This window comes from Myxine glutinosa, chromosome 4, assembly GCF_964187855.1.
Source record: "Myxine glutinosa chromosome 4, kmMyxGlut1.1, whole genome shotgun sequence".
NCBI lineage: Eukaryota > Metazoa > Chordata > Myxini > Myxiniformes > Myxinidae > Myxine > Myxine glutinosa.
This window is the reverse complement of record NC_136264.1, coordinates 155,821,761-155,840,093: the sequence shown is the minus strand read 5'-3', so window position 1 is coordinate 155,840,093 and position 18,333 is coordinate 155,821,761. Positions and strand designations below refer to the sequence as shown.

The window sequence follows — 18,333 nt, the reverse complement described above, 5'->3', positions numbered from 1 at the left end:
ACTCTGTTAATATACGGCACTGGGTACAGGTATGTTTAATGAGGTAAAGATGAACTGATTAGATTTTGGGGTCACGAGGTCACAGGACAGAGGTCATATTTGGTAAAAAGTCTGTTGCCGAGGTAACTTGTGAACCAGTGATGGGATTTTGGCCGAACTTGGTTCAGGCATATATAATGTAAAGATGAACTGATTAGATTTCGGCATCAAGAGGTCAAAGGTCAGAGTCCAATAGGTTTTCGTTACCGCGATCGATAACTTAAGAAAGACTGAAGGGATCCAAGTCAAACTTGGTACAAATATGTATGATGATGAAAAGATGAACTGATTAGAATTTTGGGTCAAGAGGTTAAAGGTCAGAAGTCATGTGAAGTAAAAATTGTGTTGCCATGCCAACTCATGAACTAGTGATTGGATTTTGAATCAACTTAGTCGAAGTATATATGATGTAAAGATGAACTGATTAGATTTTTGAGCGAAGAAGGGAAAGTTAGAGATCATGTTAAGTAAAATTTCTGTTGCCACGCCAACTTGTGAGCAAGAGATGGGATTTTCAACAAACTTAGTATGTGTACATATGATGCAAAGATGAACTGCTTGGATTATGGCATCAGGAGGTCAAAGGTCAGAGGTCATGTCAGGTAAAAATGTGATAACTTGAGAACAGCTGAAGGGATTTAAATCAAAGTTGGTGCAAGTATTATAATAGTGTCATCATTTAGGTGGAGGCACATCGGGTGACGTCATGACGTCGAAGAGTGTTGTTCTAGTTTGTATTTTGTTTTATTTTTTTTCATGACGGGTGCATCTTCTATCTTTCATGGAATCTGAGTCATTGATGAAATCAAGCTCCTTGAAGCCAGTATGCTAAGCTATTGTCAAAGAAGATGGAAGACAATTCTTGTAAGATCGGTGTTTCTCTTGACGATATTTGCCATATGGAAACATACTGTCAACAGAAAGGTCTGTCATCTATGGAAAGTGTATCTCCTCAGTAGAGACTGCTGGAGTGGAGGGTTTCTGGATGGCATTCATACTTCTATCAAATCGAATGCATCCTGTGCATCAACCTCAGCCCATGATATATGTGTTCAAATATCCATAATCCATCCACTTCAGTGGTCTCATCTGAGAAGGAGATAAACTTTCTACAAATGGCAGACTTTTCTGTCTACTGTATTGCTCTTCTTTGACATTAGCTTATGGCAAGCATCGTGTGGAGAGTAAGGCAGGATACCAGACTATCAAAAGCACCAGATATGGCCAGAGAGACAGCCCTGATCTCATGTCTGGAATTGAGGGCCTCCATCTGTTGTTTGAGTGAGTAGAAGCAGAATGTCCAAGGTGGAGTGGCCTGGTCTGTAACTGAAATGGTGATCATAAGATGAGGTAGTTGGAGAAAACGAACGCTTTCTTATCAACTGCAATGATGTTTCTGACTACAACAACAACAACAGGCATTTTCAGGCCATTTTCCCTGCCAGAGCGGGGGTTCGCCTTGCGATCCCCATGACAATCTTCTCCATTTTGCCCTATTTTCTGCATCTCTCCTTGTTAACCCCCTTGCCCGCATTTCTTCTTCCACCATCTTTAGCCAAGTCTTTCTCGGTCTTCCCCGTCCTCTACTTCCTTCTACATTCATTTCCATCACTCTTCTCAACCAGTCACTTTCATCCTTCCACAACACATGACCAAACCATCTCGACCTGTTTCTCTTCACAGCATCCATCACAGGCTCTATTCCCATCATCTTTCGCAATTCATCATTTGTCTTCCTCTCTCTCAATGATACTCCGCACATCCACCGAACCATTCGCATTTCCACCCTTTCCAGCCTTAGTTGCTGCTCTACGTTCATTACCCATGTCTCGCTTCCATAAATCATAACACTTCTCACACATGCAGCATACACCTTTCCCTTCAGCTTCAACGACACTCCCCTCCTCGTCAGCATGCCACTCAGTTCCCGAAACTTCTTCCATGCACATCTCACTCCAGCAACCGTTGCCAAGTCTGATCCACCTTCTCCATTCAGCATGTCTCCAAGGTAACAAAATGTTTTCACACCTTCCAGCTTCACGCTGTCTCCAAGATCCAACTCAACATTTCCTCCATCTGCAGCTCCCTCTGTGCACACCTTACACTTGAATGTGGCTGCCACACTTGTTAATGACCCTCTCAAACCACTACATTTTTGATGAACCCACTCAGCGCACATTGTACATTGAATGGAGTTCACTCCGACACCCTTCCTGCACACAGCACACGGCCACTTCCCAGTTCTTTCCACCTCACCACATGCTTTACCACTTGCCATCACCTTCGTCTTTCCGATATTCACCTTCAGACCTTTTGTCTCCATACATTCCTTCCACTTGTTCATCTTCTCCTTCAGTCCATCCATATGTTTCCGACTGAATGAATGAATGAATGATCGTTTTAAGGCCATTTTCCCCGCTAGAGCGGGGGTTAGCCTGAATTTGATAAAATAGCAATACCATATTGGTATTGATCTATTTATATCTGAGCTATTTATTGTCGTTATGAGGTGGAATGCCTCCATATGTGCAGTTATGATGAAAAGGTTGGTAGTAATTAATTTATGTGCCATGCTCTTATAACAGAGTTTCAGTGTTGCTGAAGCAGTTTCCTCATGAGGGATTTGATCCTGAACGGGTCGCCACACCGACACAGGATGTTAGGGCAGAAATTTGGAATTTGGTCGTCAGGGTTCTGACAATAGCTCACCTACTTTTCATGAAGGATGCCATGGGATCTATAACATCCACCAAGTAGTTCTGGCAGACTGGATGCCAATTTATCGTTCATCCAAGGGACAAGCACTAACGTTGATAACTCGTTCTGCTTGTGAAACACCGGAATGGACTAATATTCGAACCCTGGCTTGACAGCTCAGAGGCGAGTGTGCATACTTCCAGGCCAACATTCCAGCCATAGTGTATGTAGTAAGAAAAGGAAAATGCTTATCCTCTGTCACAAGTCATTTTGGAATCGTCAATAAACTTTGTTCCAATAGTCAAATATTCAATTCCATATAAGAACACACACACAGACATACACACACAGACATACACACACAGACATACACACACAGACATACACACACAGACATACACACACAGACATACACACACAGACATACACACACAGACATACACACACAGACATACACACACAGACATACACACACAGACATACACACACAGACATACACACACAGACATACACACACAGACATACACACACAGACATACACACACAGACATACACACACAGACATACACACACAGACATACACACACAGACATACACACACAGACATACACACACAGACATACACGCACAGACATACACGCACAGACATACACGCACAGACATACACGCACAGACATACACGCACAGACATACACGCACAGACATACACGCACAGACATACACGCACAGACATACACGCACAGACATACACGCACAGACATACACACAGACATACACATGCACAGACATAGACACATGCACAGACATAGACACACGCACACATAGACACATGCACACATAGACACACACACACATAGACACACACAGTTTAATTGGCCCTTATTTTTCAAATTTCATTAATATTTTCCCATGTCGTTATTTTGACCTCCATGTTTGTGTGTTTTTAGTCGCTAACCTTTGTCTCTTTTATTTGCAGGGTCATGTGAAGGTGGTGCGTTACCTTGTGAAAGAAGTCAACCAGTTTCCCTCTGACTCAGAATGTATGCGGTACATTGCCACCATTACAGACAAGGTAGGTAAATTATGCCTTTAATGTTTGCCTCTGACAACATTCTGACAACACTATAAATTGAGGTGGGGAAGAGGATGATAAATGCATTGCATAACTTGCAAGTCGAGGTATACAGTTCATGGATAATTTTTAGCTGCGTCGCAGACGCTGGTCATAGAGTGCCCTCTGCTGTTGTTGTTCTTCTTGTTGTTCTTCTTGTTCTTGCAGAGAAGACAAAACCTCAAAGCTCCACCCATTCTGGGAACCATAGCTCCACCCTTTGTGGGAGAGGCTTCATATAAACAAATATCCACCATTTTATTAACTCGCATAGCTTTGAGGCCTGTTTTGTAGGCCTGTGGTGTCTTCCTCTCTCACACAGTTTTATTTCAAATCAAATTCGATATATCATTTCATTTTTCACAGTCGCTAACATAGTTTTAAACTCGGTTGAAAAAAAACGGGAAGAAAATCAGATGAAAGTTGCCCTTTAAAGAACGAAATGAATTCTCAAAGGCCTGTAACTTCAAGTCCATTGAGATATATATTTTTTAAATCGCGGCATGGTCAGTCATACACCGCCCGAAATAACAGACGGGAAAATGCCGAGATATATTAAAAATTCGTCCATTTGATGACAATCGTCACGATGAAATATTTAATTTATACGTCGTCACAATAATGTGGAGAGAGGAGCATAGCTTCGTTCACGTGTCGCCACATACGGGAAATTGCCGAGATATATTTTTTTTAAATCGCGGCATGGTCAGTCATACACCGCCTGAAATAACAGACGGGAAAATGCCGAGATATATTAAAAATTCGTCGCCACACACGGGAAATTGCCGAGATATATTTTCACTTTGCACAAAAATAACATCAAGTAATCGAATCAATAGGAATGTCCTGTGCCTATAACATCGACGTTATAGGCACAGCTGCATCTAGGCATTGTGTAACATCGACGCGGCTTTTGTTTTAATTAAAACTTTTTGTACTTGTTAATATAAGGGGGCCCATTGGTCCGTTGGACCAAATTTTATTTTGTCTTCCCAGCCTTGTAGCATACCTGCCTGCCGTGCTCAAGGAGGGTATTTTTAGTCCTTGTGGTATTTTGGGTCCTCAGGGACCTTGGGGTCTTTTGGGTCTTCGGAGTCTTTTGAGACTTCTAGTTCTTTCGAGTCTTCAGGATCTTTTGGGTCACAGAGACTTTGGGTCAGCTGGGTATTTTCAGTCCTTGGGGACTTTTGGGTTTTCTTGGAATTTTGGGTCATCTGGGTCTTTTGGGTGGGTCCTCAGGGACTTTTGGGTATTTTGTGTCCTCGGGAACTTTTGGGTCCTTGGTGTCTTTTGGGACCTCAGGGTATTTAGGGGTCTTTCTGGTCTTAAGGATCTCAGGGGTCTTAAAGGGTCTTCAAATGTCGAAGGTGTCTCAGCAGTATAACTAAAGGGTTAAAAGGTGCATTTCAATAGTATGTAGTTAATTAATCGACGTTCGTAATTCATAGACATAAAAAGTATGCCTCACACGCATGCGTGGCCATGTCTGGCCACTCTGCCATAAAGCCCAGATCGGTGGAGTGTTGCAGTGATGGTTGTCCTTCTGGAAGTTTCTCCCATCTCCACACAGGATCTCTGGAGCTCAGCCACAGTGACCATCGGGTTCTTGGTCACCTCTCTTACCAAGGCCCTTCTCCCCCGATTGCTCAGTTTGGCCGGGCGGCCAGCTCTAAGAAGAGTCCTGGTTGTTCCAAACTTCTTCCATTTAAGAATTATGGAGGCGACTGTGATCTTGGGAACCTTCAATGCAGCAGCGATTTTTTTGTAGGCTTCTCCAGATCTGTGCCTCGACACAATCCTGTCTCTCAACTCTGCAGGCAGTTCCTTTGACCTCATGGCTTGGTTTTTGCTCTGATATGCGTTGTCAGCCGTGAGACCTTATATAGACAGGTGTGTGCCTTTCCAAATCATGTCCAATCAATTGAATTTACCACAGGTGGACTCCAATCAAGGTGTATAAACATCTCAAAGATTATCAAGAGAAATGGGAGGCACCTGAGCTAAATTTCAAGTGTCATAGCAAAGGGTATGAATACTTATGTCGATGAGATATTTCAGTTTTTTCTTTTTAATAAATTTGCAAAACTTTCTAAAATCCTGTTTTCTCTTTGGCATTATGGGGTATTGAGTGCAGATTGATGAGGGAAAAAATGAATTTAAACGATTTCAGCATAAGGCTGCAACATAACATAATGTGAAAAAAGTGAAGGGGTCTGAATGCAGTGTGTGTGTGTGTATATATATATATACATATACACACACACACAGACTTGGCATTTAATATGGAATATATTTTTTTTCTTGACTTGGGTTTACTTTCTGAACTCGGTATATCAATCTGGTGAGTTTCTTTTATGCTTCGGTGATTTCTTTGTTAAAAGAACCATGTCACTGATTGTCTGTCGCAGCAAGGAGTCAATAACAGGATTATAACACAGGTGGCGTGACAAAATGTACGGACAGGTACATTTGACGATTGGCTTCACAATCGGGTATATAAGGGTTGTTGCGTTCTGTATTTGTGGAAAACAACTGCTGCACGTCCACAAAAGTTATTGCCGCTTCCTCTGGAGATGGTCCGTCAACTCGACAATGCTGTTTGTCATTTAGTGGTGGCTTTACGAAATTCCGGCATGAAACAGCGTGCTATTGCTCGGCAGTATGGCATCACTCACGGTCAGGTGTCAAAGATCCTGAAACAAAATGCTCAGAGGGGTGTCCCTACTCCAATACCGAGGTCAGGACGTCCCCGCAGAACCACAAGGAGGGATGATCGCCAGCTGCACCCGTTAGTCCGCAATGGCCGCACCAAGTCAGCTAATCGGCTTAGGGCTGAGTGGCAGCAACTGACAAATGTGCCTGTATCCAGAAGGCTAGTCAACCAACGACTGGTTCAAGCAGGCTATCGTGCCAGGCATCCCCTGAGAAAGCCACGTCTGCCCAGACAACACAGACAGCGCCGATTGCAGTGGACCAGAGAGCACCGTCAATGGCAGCCAGGACACTGGAATCACGTCATCTTCAGTGACAAGTCTAGATTTCTGGTCTATCGTCAAAATGGCCGCGTCCGAGTGCGCAGACAAGTGCATGAAGCCTACAACGAAGATTGTATAGTGCCAAGAGTCCAAGCTGGAGGTGGTGGGGTGACCGTTTGGGCTGCCTTTCATGCAGGGGGCAAAACTGACCTGGTTGTTCTAAATGGAAACCTGAACCAGTTCAAGCACAGGGCCATTCTGGAAGAAACATTGCTTCCATTTGTTCGTGCAGCCTTTCGAGGAAACTTTGTCTTCCAAGATGACAATGCACGGCCTCATCGTGCTCGCATGATCCAACACTTTCTTGCTGACCGTGGTGTAGAGCATATGGAGTGGCCTGCCATGTCCCCGGATATGAATCCGACAGAGAACTTGTGGGCAGAATTAACGCGTCAATTCGACAACTTGGACCAGCAGCCTGCCTCTGTGCGTGAATTGCAGCAGGCTATTGTCACTGCATGGCAAGCGATTCCTGTCCAAACCTTGGCAAATCTCGTGAACAGCATGCCTCAACGTGTACGTGCTCCTGAATGCTCGTGGGGGTTACACGAAGTACTGAACTGTAATTTTACTGTCCGTACTCCCAGTAGTAATTTAACTTTGGTTTTTGTTAAAAAAAAATTTTGGCTAATGTGCAAAATAAAGAGATACTTCTGGAAAACGCACAGAAGTTTAACACAGTACTGTCCGTGAATTGAGTTCGATATCAGTTTACATCACTTTCAAGGATCAATTTATTTGCTTCGAAATGTCAAATGTGGTTTTTGCTTCTTTTAAAGTTCACAGTAACAAAATCTATCTATAATTCCATTAATCTCTGTGTGTATGTGTGTATGTGTGTATGTGTGTATGTTTGTCTGTGACCGCTGTTTCTCGACAACTACCGGTCCGATATACTTTAAACTTGCCAGGTATATTGCTGGGGACCCGAGGATGTGCCTTTTCAAGGTTTCATATTAATCGGAGAAGTAGTTACCGAGCTATGGCGATTTCTTTACCAAACACTGCAAGCCGTTCGCTTTGGACCAAACCATTGCATGTAAATAGAGGGGGGGGTTCTGTGGTCGTTGCGAATGGACCAAACCATTCATGTAAATAGAGGGGGGGGGGGGGTTCTGTGGTCGTTACTGCCACGTGGTTTCAAAGTTTTTTTTTGTTGTTGTTGTTTGCACGCATGTTTTTTTGCACCCACGTACGGGCACGCCCTAGGATGTTTACACACACACACCCCTACACAAATTTTTTTTTTTTTTTTTTTTTTGGCAAGGAACGGGCACCCACGTACGGGCACGTCCTAGCTTATATATAGTACGGGCATGCCCTAGTATAGAATAATTTCAACATAATTCCAATGAACTTTTGGTTCGAAGTCATTTTGAAAAGTAAGTTCATCCCCACAAAAAAAATATTCCATATTAAATGCCAAGTCTGTATATATATATATATATACATATATACATACATACATATATACATATATATACATATATACATACATACATAGTCACGTGAAAAAGTACACCCCATGTTAAGTTTTGACGATTTCAACATATTTCAACATACAGCTATTTGATCTTCATTTCAACAATATTGATTGATAAAGGTGATATAATATAACAAATATCATGAAACATTTACATTTTGTAGTCCATTGTAGAATTTAAATAAACATAAATGCAAATTTCGCATGTGGAAAAAGTAAGTACACCCCTACATTTATCACTACTTCAAATACCTAAAATTAGAATCAGGTGCACCAGCTCAGGTGCAAATGATTGGAACATCGTTGGAGAGGATCTTGGAGGAACCTGTCTTATTCAAACCTCAGACATTTAGTTTGGTTTGCTCTTTGTTGTTGAAGTGTGCGGCGTCACCATGCCGAGATCAAAAGAGCTCTCTGAGGCCTTCAGAAAGAAGGTTATAGATGCCTACGAGTCTGTGAAGGGATTTCAAAAGATCTCCAAACAATTTGCAATCAATCATTCGACTGTCCGGAAGATCATCTACAAGTGGAGAATGTTCCAAACAACAGCCAACTTGTTCAGGCCAGGCCGCCCCAGCAAGTTCAGCCCTAAAGCAGACCGCAAGATTCTGAAATAAGTCTCTAAGAACCCCAGAATGTCATCACGGGACCTACAGGTAGCTCTTGCCACTGTTGATGTCAAAGTGCACGAGTCTACCATTAGAAAGAGGCTGCACAAATTTGATGTACATGGGAGGTTTGCCTGGAGGAAACCTTTGCTGTCCAGAAAGAACATCAGGGCAAGACTAAAGTTTGCCAATGAACACCTCGGCAAAGACTAGCACTTCTGGAACAATGTGCTCTGGACAGATGAATCAAAGGTAGAGCTATTTGGCCACAGTACCAAAGACATGTTTGGTGAAAATCAGACAGCATTTGACCACAAGAACCTGATACCAACTGCAAAACATGGTGGTGGAAATATTATGGTTTGGGGCAGCTTTGCTGCATCAGGGCCTGGGCAGCTCACCATCATAGAATCCACTATGAATTCTTCATTGTACCAGAGGGTGCTTGAGGATAATGTGAGGCCATCTGTCGGAAAGTAGAAGCTCAACCGAAGGTGGACCTTGCAACATGACAATGAGCCTAAACATACCAGTAAATCCACCAAGGAATGGCTGAAAAGAAAGAAATGGAGGGTTCTGGAATGGCCAAGTCAAAGCCCCTGATCTAAATCCCATCGAGATGTGGGGGGATTTGAAACGAGCTGTGCATGCAAGAAACCCCTCAAACATCGCACAGCTGAAAGAATTCTGCATGGAGGAGTGGGCAAAAATTTCTCCCAGTCGATGTCAGAGACTGGTAGACAGTTATAAGAAACATCTACTTGAGGTCGTTTCTGCCAAAGGGGGCAATACCACCTATTAGAGCCAAGGGTGTACTGTTACGGATCTGTCACTTCCATCTTTGTGGTTTTCATCCACTCGAAGCATTTTTAGTTCCATGTACTATTATTGTTATAGTTTGAGTGAAATGGAGATAACTGTTTTCAAAAGGAAAAAATAGTGTTTTAAAAGAAAAACGAAATGGATCCGGAGAAACCGGAAGAAGAAGAAGAGTAAACGAAAGCAGAGCAAGTGAGGTCGGGAGAGAACGGCCGTTCGGCTTTGAGGTCTCGAGCAGACGCTGGCGAACGTGGGTCATGAGCGAACATTGGTTTCCCCGGGGAAGGGATTCCTGTGACAGAGTGGATATCGCTGTGGCAGATAAACCTGCGTGACGGGTTTTGCGGTTGATTCCGGAGTGAATCGTTGTTGGAGAGCAGGTACGCCTCCATTACGGGCCCGTCCGCCATTTCGCCTCACTCCAGCCATTTCACCTCGCTCCAGCCATTTCACCGCGCCCCAGCCATTAGCCTGGTTCGCGTGTGTAACGTGGATTTCGATTGGGAATTTGCGGCTCTCCATTTGGGAGCCGCTGAACGTTCATACCATCGTCATTGTCGGGTGAACCGAAGGTGTGAATTCCCAGTCGCCTTTTGGGTGCACCTTTGCCTGACCAACGTCGGCCCGACACCCACCCAGGGGCTCTTCAGCAGCGTTGACTGTCAGCCGACCGGGGTTCTGGTCTCGATACGACCTTTTTCTTGTGATCACCGGAGCGTGGATCGACTTTGGCCTGGTGCCGGGACAGTGACTTTGGGGATGGCACCTTTAAAACCAATTTCAGCTTTTGAAGAGCCATTCAGCCATGTCATTATTGACTGTGTAGGCCCTTTACCTAAAACTAAGGCTGGACATCAGTATTTGCTGACCATCATGTGCGCTTCCAGGAGGTTCCCAGAAGCAGTGCCTCTTATAAAAATTACTGCAGCAGTTATTGCGAAGGCCTTGATTACATTTTTCACTTTGGTTGGCCTACCTGAGGTCATCCAGTCTGATCAGGGTTCCAATTTCATGTCGATGCTTTTTCAGCAAGTGGTACACCTGTTGGGAGTGGAGCAAGTAAGATCAAGTACTTACCATCCTGAGAGCCAATGGGCCTTGGAAAGGTTTCACCAGACATTGAAGAATATGATCAGAACGTACTGTTTTGAATGTGACAAGGATTGGGATGAGGGAATACCCTTGTTGTTGTTTGCTACGAGAGAATCTGTTCAAGAGTCATTGGGATTCAGTCCTTTTGAACTTGTGTTTGGACACGCAGTTCGAGGACCATTGAAATTTGCGAAAGAACAGTGGCTACAGGAGGAGTCGCAGTCAACAGTGGTAGAGTATGTGTCAACGGTTAGGCACAGATTGGCAAAGGCTTGTTAAGTTGCGAGAGGAAACTTTAAAGTGACACAGGATAAAATGAAAGTGAGACATGACAAGAAATCTCAGGTAAGAAATTTCAGTCCCGAGGACCGGGTGTTAGTGTTGCTTCCTGTTCCAGGTCGGCCACTACCGGCTAGGTATTTTGGTCCCTATGCAGTCAAAAGGAGGGTTAATGAAACAGATTATGTGGTGACAACTCCCGACCGACGGAAAAAGCGGCAGCTGTGTCATGTCAACCGACTGAAGAAATATTATGAGAGGAAACCTGTGGAAAAAATGGTTCCTGTCTCACCTGTCGTGCTTGTAGTCGGGGTGCAAGAGCATTCAGAGGTTGAGGCCGGTGTGAAGTTTGATAACATTGATGACCAGGCTTGTCCCGGATTGACGAACACGGAAGTGTTGAGTAATTTAGATGAGAAATTAGGTCATTTGACGAGGGAACAACAAGGACAACTATCCAGCCTAATTTTTGAGTTTGCACATTTGTTCACAGATGTACCTGGTCATACTGACTTGGTATATCATGATATTGAGGTGGGGGAAGCCACTCCTGTGAAACAACACCCCTATCGGATGAACCCTGTGAAGATGGATTATCTTCGGAAGGAAGTTCAGTATATGTTGGAGAATGACATCATCGAACCAAGCAGCAGTGAATGGAGCTCACCATGTGTGTTGGTTCCAAAACCCGATGGCAGTTTTAGCTGTTGTACGGATTTAAAACGGGTTAATGCAGTAACCGAGACCGACTCGTATCCCATCCCGAGGATTGATGACTGTATTGATAGAATAGGCCCAGCTAAATTTGTAACTAAATTTGACTTGCTGAAAGGGTATTGGCAGAATCCTCTTACTGATAGAGCCAAGGAAATCTCGGCTTTAGTCATGCCAAATGGGTTGTATCAGTACAAGGTTCTTCCCTTTGGATTGAAAAATGGGCCTGCTACATTTCAACGGCTGATTAATAAGCTTATTGCAGACCTTGAGGGGGTGTAGGCTTATCTGGATGATGTCATCATCCACACCATGACCATGGAAGATCATATTAAACAAAATCATGCATTTTTCAAGAAACTGACCGAGGCAGGGTTGACCATCAACTTATCTAAGAGTGAGTTTGTAAAAGCACAGGTGGTGTTCCTATGCCATGTAGTAGGTCAGGGTCAGGTGCAACCAGTGACAGCCAAGATAGAAGCCATTGATCGCTTCCAAGTACCAAAACGGAAGAAGGAGCTTATGAGATTCTTGGGTATGGCTGGTTGGTACCGGTGGTTCTGCAGGAATTTTTCTGATGTGGTAGCCCCTTTAACGAATTTGCTGAGGAAAGAGACCAAGTTTGTTTGGGATGACAAATGCCAGGCTGCCTTTGCCCACGTCAAAGCGATATTAATGAGCTCTCCTGTCCTAGCAGCGCCGGATTTTCAAGAACCTTTCAAGTTGGCCATTGATGCAAGTGATGTGGGGGCTGGGGCAATTCTATTACAGGAAGATGAGGATGGCGTGGATCACCCGGTGTGCTACTACTACAAAAAGTTTAACAAACATCAGGCAAATTATGCCACTGTGGAAAAAGAGACCCTTGCTCTCCTGCTAGCGCTTCAGCATTATGAGGTGTACATGGGAACTAAAATCTTTCCTATAAAAGTCTTCACTCATCACAACCCCTTAACCTTCATTCAAAAAATGAAAAATAAAAATCAGAGGTTGATGAGATGGAGTTTGTCTTTGCAGGAGTTCAACTTGGAAATTGAGCATGTAAAGGGCAGGGACAATGTCGTGGCCGATGCTTTATCCAGAGTGAGCTAACGTTGAAAATTATTTCAGGTTGTTTGGAAGTTTTGTTGCTTTCTTCTGGGGAATATTAATTATTGTTGCTCACGTGAGTTGATCAATTGGGTGTGAGTTTTACTTTTGTTTGTTAAAAAGGGTTTTTGCATGAAAAGAAAGTTTTCACTATGTTCAAACTTTCTTTCTTGGGGGTGGGGAGTGTTATGGATCCGTCACTTCCGTCTTTGTGGTTTTCATCCACTGGAAGCATTTTTAGTTCCATGTACTATTATTGTTTTAGTTTGAGTGAAATGGAGATAACTGTCTTCAAAAGGAAAAATTAGTGTTTTAATAGAAAAACGAAATGGATCGGGAGAAACCGGAAGAAGAAGAAGAAGAAGAAAAAGCGGAGCAAGTGAGGTCGGGAGAAAACGGTCCGATCGGCTTTGAGGTCTCGAGCAGACGCTGGCGAACGTGGGTCACGAGCGAACATTCGTTTCCCCGGGGAAGGGATTCCTGTGACAGAGTGGATATCGCTGTAGCAGATAAACCTGCGTGACGGGTTTTGCGGTTGATTCCGGAGTGAATCGTTGTTGGAGAGCAGGTACGCCTCCATTACGGGCCCGTCCGCCATTTCGCCTCACTCCAGCCATTTCACCACGCTCCAGCCGTTAGCCTGGTTCGAGTGTGTAACGTGGATTTCGATTGGGAATTCGCGGCTCTCCGTTTGGGAGCCGCTGAACGTTCATACCAGCGTCATTGTCTGGTGAACCGAAGGTGTGAATTCCCAGTCGCCTTTTGGGTGCACCTTTGCCTGACCGACGTCGGCCCGACACTCACCCAGGGGCTCTTCGGCAGCATTGACTGTCAGCCGACCGGGGTTCTGGTCTCGATACGACCTTTTTCTTGTGATCACCGGAGCGTGGATTGACTTTGGCCTGGTGCCGGGACAGTAACTTTGGGGATGGACATTTCGCTCACGTGGAGCACAGTGAGTTATCAAGTTAAGAAACTGGTGGTACCATCATCGGAATTATATGATATTTTGGTTGTGCAATTGAAGTATATTGTGCGATACTAATACAATACTTGGTTTTTGGTAACAACTGATTGGTGTGGTTTCACCATTGGTCATTGGCACACATAATAGAGCACATCTTTCTGCTGTGACTCCTTTCGGGGCTCGGAGGTACACCGTGACCGGGGTTTGTGGAGGAGTACGTACTAGTACTTACTTTTTCCACATGCGAAATTTGCATTTATGTTTATTTAAATTATACATTGGAATACAAAATGTAAATGTTTCATGATATTTGTTATATTATATCACCTTTATCTATCAATATTGTTGAAATGAAGATCAAATAGCTGTATGTTGAAATATGTTGAAAATGTCAAAACTTTACATGGGGTGTACTTACTTTTTCACGTGACTGTATATATGTATGTGTGTATGTATGTATATATATATATATATATATATATATATATATATATATATATATATATAAATATATATATATTTTTTTTTTTTTTTTTTTTTTTTTTTTTAATATATATTTATATATATTTATATATATATATTATATATATATTATATATATATATATTATATATATATTATATATATATATATATTATATATATATTGTATATATATTATATATATATTGTGTATATATATATAGTGTTGGATATATATATATATATATATATATATATATATATATATATATATATATATATATATATATATATATATATATATATATATGTATATGTATATATATATATATATATATATGTATATGTATATATATATATATATATATATATATATATATATGTATATATATATATATACACATACACACACACAAGGTGTCCCACATCCTTTATGTTACAAACTCCAAGTGTGGGGTACAAACACAACTTTGTGTTGGTGGGATGGGGTGGGGGGGGGGCGTGGGCGGGGGTAACATAGGTTATGTGGCCGCGGTCTAACCCGGGGCTGTGGGAGGGGGAGAGGGGGAAGAAGGGGAGAGGGAGAGGGCGTAAATTCATGTGAACCATTAAGTGTAAATGTATATGTAAATGTGTACCGTTAAGTGCCGCTTAGTGGTGATGCCAGGGGGTATTACAATTTCCTTTTTCACCTGGGCATCGCTGAGGTTAAAGCCCTCTTTGCATGGGAAAATTAATTTTGGCAAACAGGATGACTAATGGGTCCGTCAGCGAAGTGACGGATAGGCTCCGCTCGTATACAATATACGGGATTTCTTTATGTATGTCACAGAAGGCCCCATGCAATCCTGAGCAGTGAGCATGCATTTACGTGTTTTTGTCATTTGTGAAGATCATGCCACTACCAACCTACTATTTGTCATTATGGGAGTCTGTAGCTTGGTGTTTTCTGTCTGGAGTAATCAGTACCTTTTGCAAATGAAATTAGATATTGATGAAAGATAATGTGATTATTAGATATTGATTTTGTGTTGGATATTGATTTTGTGTTAGATATTGATTAAATCATCTTGATTAGAAAATTAATTTAATATTGTTTTAGTAAGTATGATCAGAGAGCTTTGAAGAGGAATTCTGTAGTTGCAATTGCTTCATTGCTACCAATCTGGTTTGTCTGCTCTGTGTCCGGGTGTTTAGGAACTCCTGAAAAAATGTCACCAATGCATGGAAATCATTGTACATGCCAAGGACAGGCAAGCAGCAGAGGCAAACAAGAATGCCAGTATACTTCTGGAGGAGCTGGATCTCGAGCGGGTGGGTTGTGCTTTTGTGTTTCATTTCTTGCTGGACAACAATTAGTCTTCCTCTCACTTCTATCTTTTGTCACAATTCCTGGTCCTTTCGTTTTTCTCAAACTGTCACTCTTTTGCTCTGAAACTTAACTTGATCTCATTATTGTGTTCTCTTTTCTCCTCTATATCAACAACTCCATCTCTACCTCTCTACTTCAGATATCTTTCTTCCCTCTCCCTTTCAAAATCAACAAAAAATCTGGAACCACTCCATTATTTATACTATCAAAAATCCGCTCCCCCCACCCCCCCCCCCCCCCCCCCCCCAAGACCACCGACAAGGATAAAAACGCCCCTGTACACATTTGGATCATGCTGATCTTATGTAGCAAGTCTGGATATAATCCGACCAAAACTGTAGGAGTAACGCCACAAACAAACACCGGTTCATGAAGTATAGTAAGGATGCCTTGCTTGGATTACTTCAGACAAAATATGAGGGGGGAAGAAAACTACACTTCTCATCTTCTTTCCAGATACCCTCTTCAATCCTCATTTCTTTTTTTTTTCTCACACTCAACAACACCACTTTATTACTCAACTTCAGACATGATGCATCTAACCTCACACTCCATTTTACCTCTTTCAATTCCCCACATGAAACAAACGGGAGCAATGCTGTCACTTTTCCTCTCAAACATTCACATTATTTATCCCAAGCAGGGTTTGCTACCGATAGAGTTAATACACCTGTTAGAATGCAAAATAATCTACGTGTTATTCAAACATTATATCGTACCAGCAAAGGGATCCAATTAAATTGCAATTAGTAAATACTGAATGTGATTATTTGTTGATGCACACCAGGTTTTTGATGTTAACATATTACTGACCCCATTGTAAAATCGAAGATTTTTCAAGTATGTTGGTCGGTCGACTTTGTTATTCTGTGTGTTTGTTACTCACCTACAAGTCACAATTCTAAACAAAGGATGATGACAGTGATGAATCACGCTCCTTAATAAATAGCACCGCAAAGCGGGCGTAACCCCTCAGCCCATGCATGGTGGAAACCAATTTCAAGATGGCTGCCGTGGCAGCCATATTGAAAATCACAGCGCGCCCATTTTCGAAAGGAACCGTCCTCTACTCAACCCCAACACTCACTGCAAAAATGGATTTAATCGGACAAGCCGTTCTGCTTGAAATTGATGGAAACCAATTTCAAGATGGCTGCCGTGGTGGCCATATTGAAAATCGCAGCGCACCCATGAACCTTCCTCTACTCAACCCCCAACAAACACTGCAAAAATGGATTTAATCGGACAAGCCGTTCTGCTCGAAATTGACGGAAACCAATTATAATTTGGCTGCCGTGGTGGACATATTGAAAATCGCAGCGTGCCCATTTTCGAAAGGAACCTTCCTCTACTCAACCCCAACACACACTGGAAAAATGGATTTAATCGGACAAGCCGTTCTGCTCGAAATTGACGGAAACCAAAAGTTGACGGACGCCCGGATGGCTGCCGTGGCGGCCATATTGAAAATCGCAGCGCAAGCCGTTCGGACAAGCCGTTCTGCTGGAAATTGACGGAAACCAAAAGTTGACGGACGCCCGGTTGGCTGCCGTGGCGGCCATATTGAAAATCGCAGTGCACCCATTTTCGAAAGGAGCCTTCCTCTGCTCAACCCCAACACACACTGCAAAAATGGATTTAATCGGACAAGCCGTTCTCCTTGAAATTGACGGAAACCAAAAGTTGACGGACGCCCATGCCAACAATACCCCTTAGCCCAATTTGAGCTGAGGGTTGAAAACGAGTCACTAATGTAGACCATATAAGCCACCTTTGGCTATTTTGAGGCCTTTGTTTTGTTGTTCATTGTTCTACTGTTCTATTAACTACTGTGGATCCATTTAAATTTTATATTGGATTTGTTGGTTACCAGCTCACCCATATCTTTAGACCTGAAATATATGTCCAGCTTTTTTCTCTTTGTGACAAATCTACCTCCTTGGATGACTCCTTGTTGTTGAACAATATTTTTCAAAAATGGGGAAACTAAGGCCCAAATTATTTTTTCTTTATTGCCATGAACTTACCTTTTTGTTACACATCATTATCTCCACTACCAAAGGCGGACGGCGGTTATGTTTTCACCCCATCTGTCTATTTGTCCATCTATTTGTCATCCGTTTGTGAACAAAATATCTCAAAAAGTTGTGGACAGTTTCGATCGAAATTTGACAGAGATGTGGCGAAAGACTATTAGATTCGATTTGGCCGAAATGATTAGATTTTGGTGAAGATCCGGATTCGGATCCATCTCCTATAAATTTTTCAAATGATTCTTCACCATTGGGAGTTAGAGCCAAAAACGATACATAGCAGGATATCTCAAAAGGTCGTGGACGGATTTGGACGAAACTTGGTGGAGAGGTTGGGTGTCTTACAGGGACGATAGCATTCGATTTTGGTGAAGATCTGAATATGGATTCGGATATGAGAATTATTTAATTTTCTAAGTGATTCTTCACCATTGGGAGATCGGGCCAAAAACGATACATAGTTGTAAGGTATCTCGACAAACTACCATCGATTGTAGCACACGTTTATTGACCCTGCCGATACAGGCCCGATTA

At 42.6% G+C, this 18,333-nt stretch overlaps 1 protein-coding gene across 4 annotated transcripts in view; it reads left to right on the top strand.

Moving 5' to 3' along the window:
- Positions 1–18,333, top strand: part of LOC137425439 (ankyrin repeat domain-containing protein 17) — a 221,706-nt gene that overhangs the window by 184,045 nt on the left and 19,328 nt on the right. For all 4 annotated transcript variants that reach the window (XM_068113878.2, XM_068113880.2, XM_068113877.2 and 1 more), the window contains exons 23-24: positions 3,713–3,808; positions 15,592–15,708. In XM_068113878.2, coding sequence (XP_067969979.2) covers positions 3,713–3,808; positions 15,592–15,708 — 213 coding nt within the window. The remainder of the gene's footprint in view (positions 1–3,712; positions 3,809–15,591; positions 15,709–18,333) is intronic.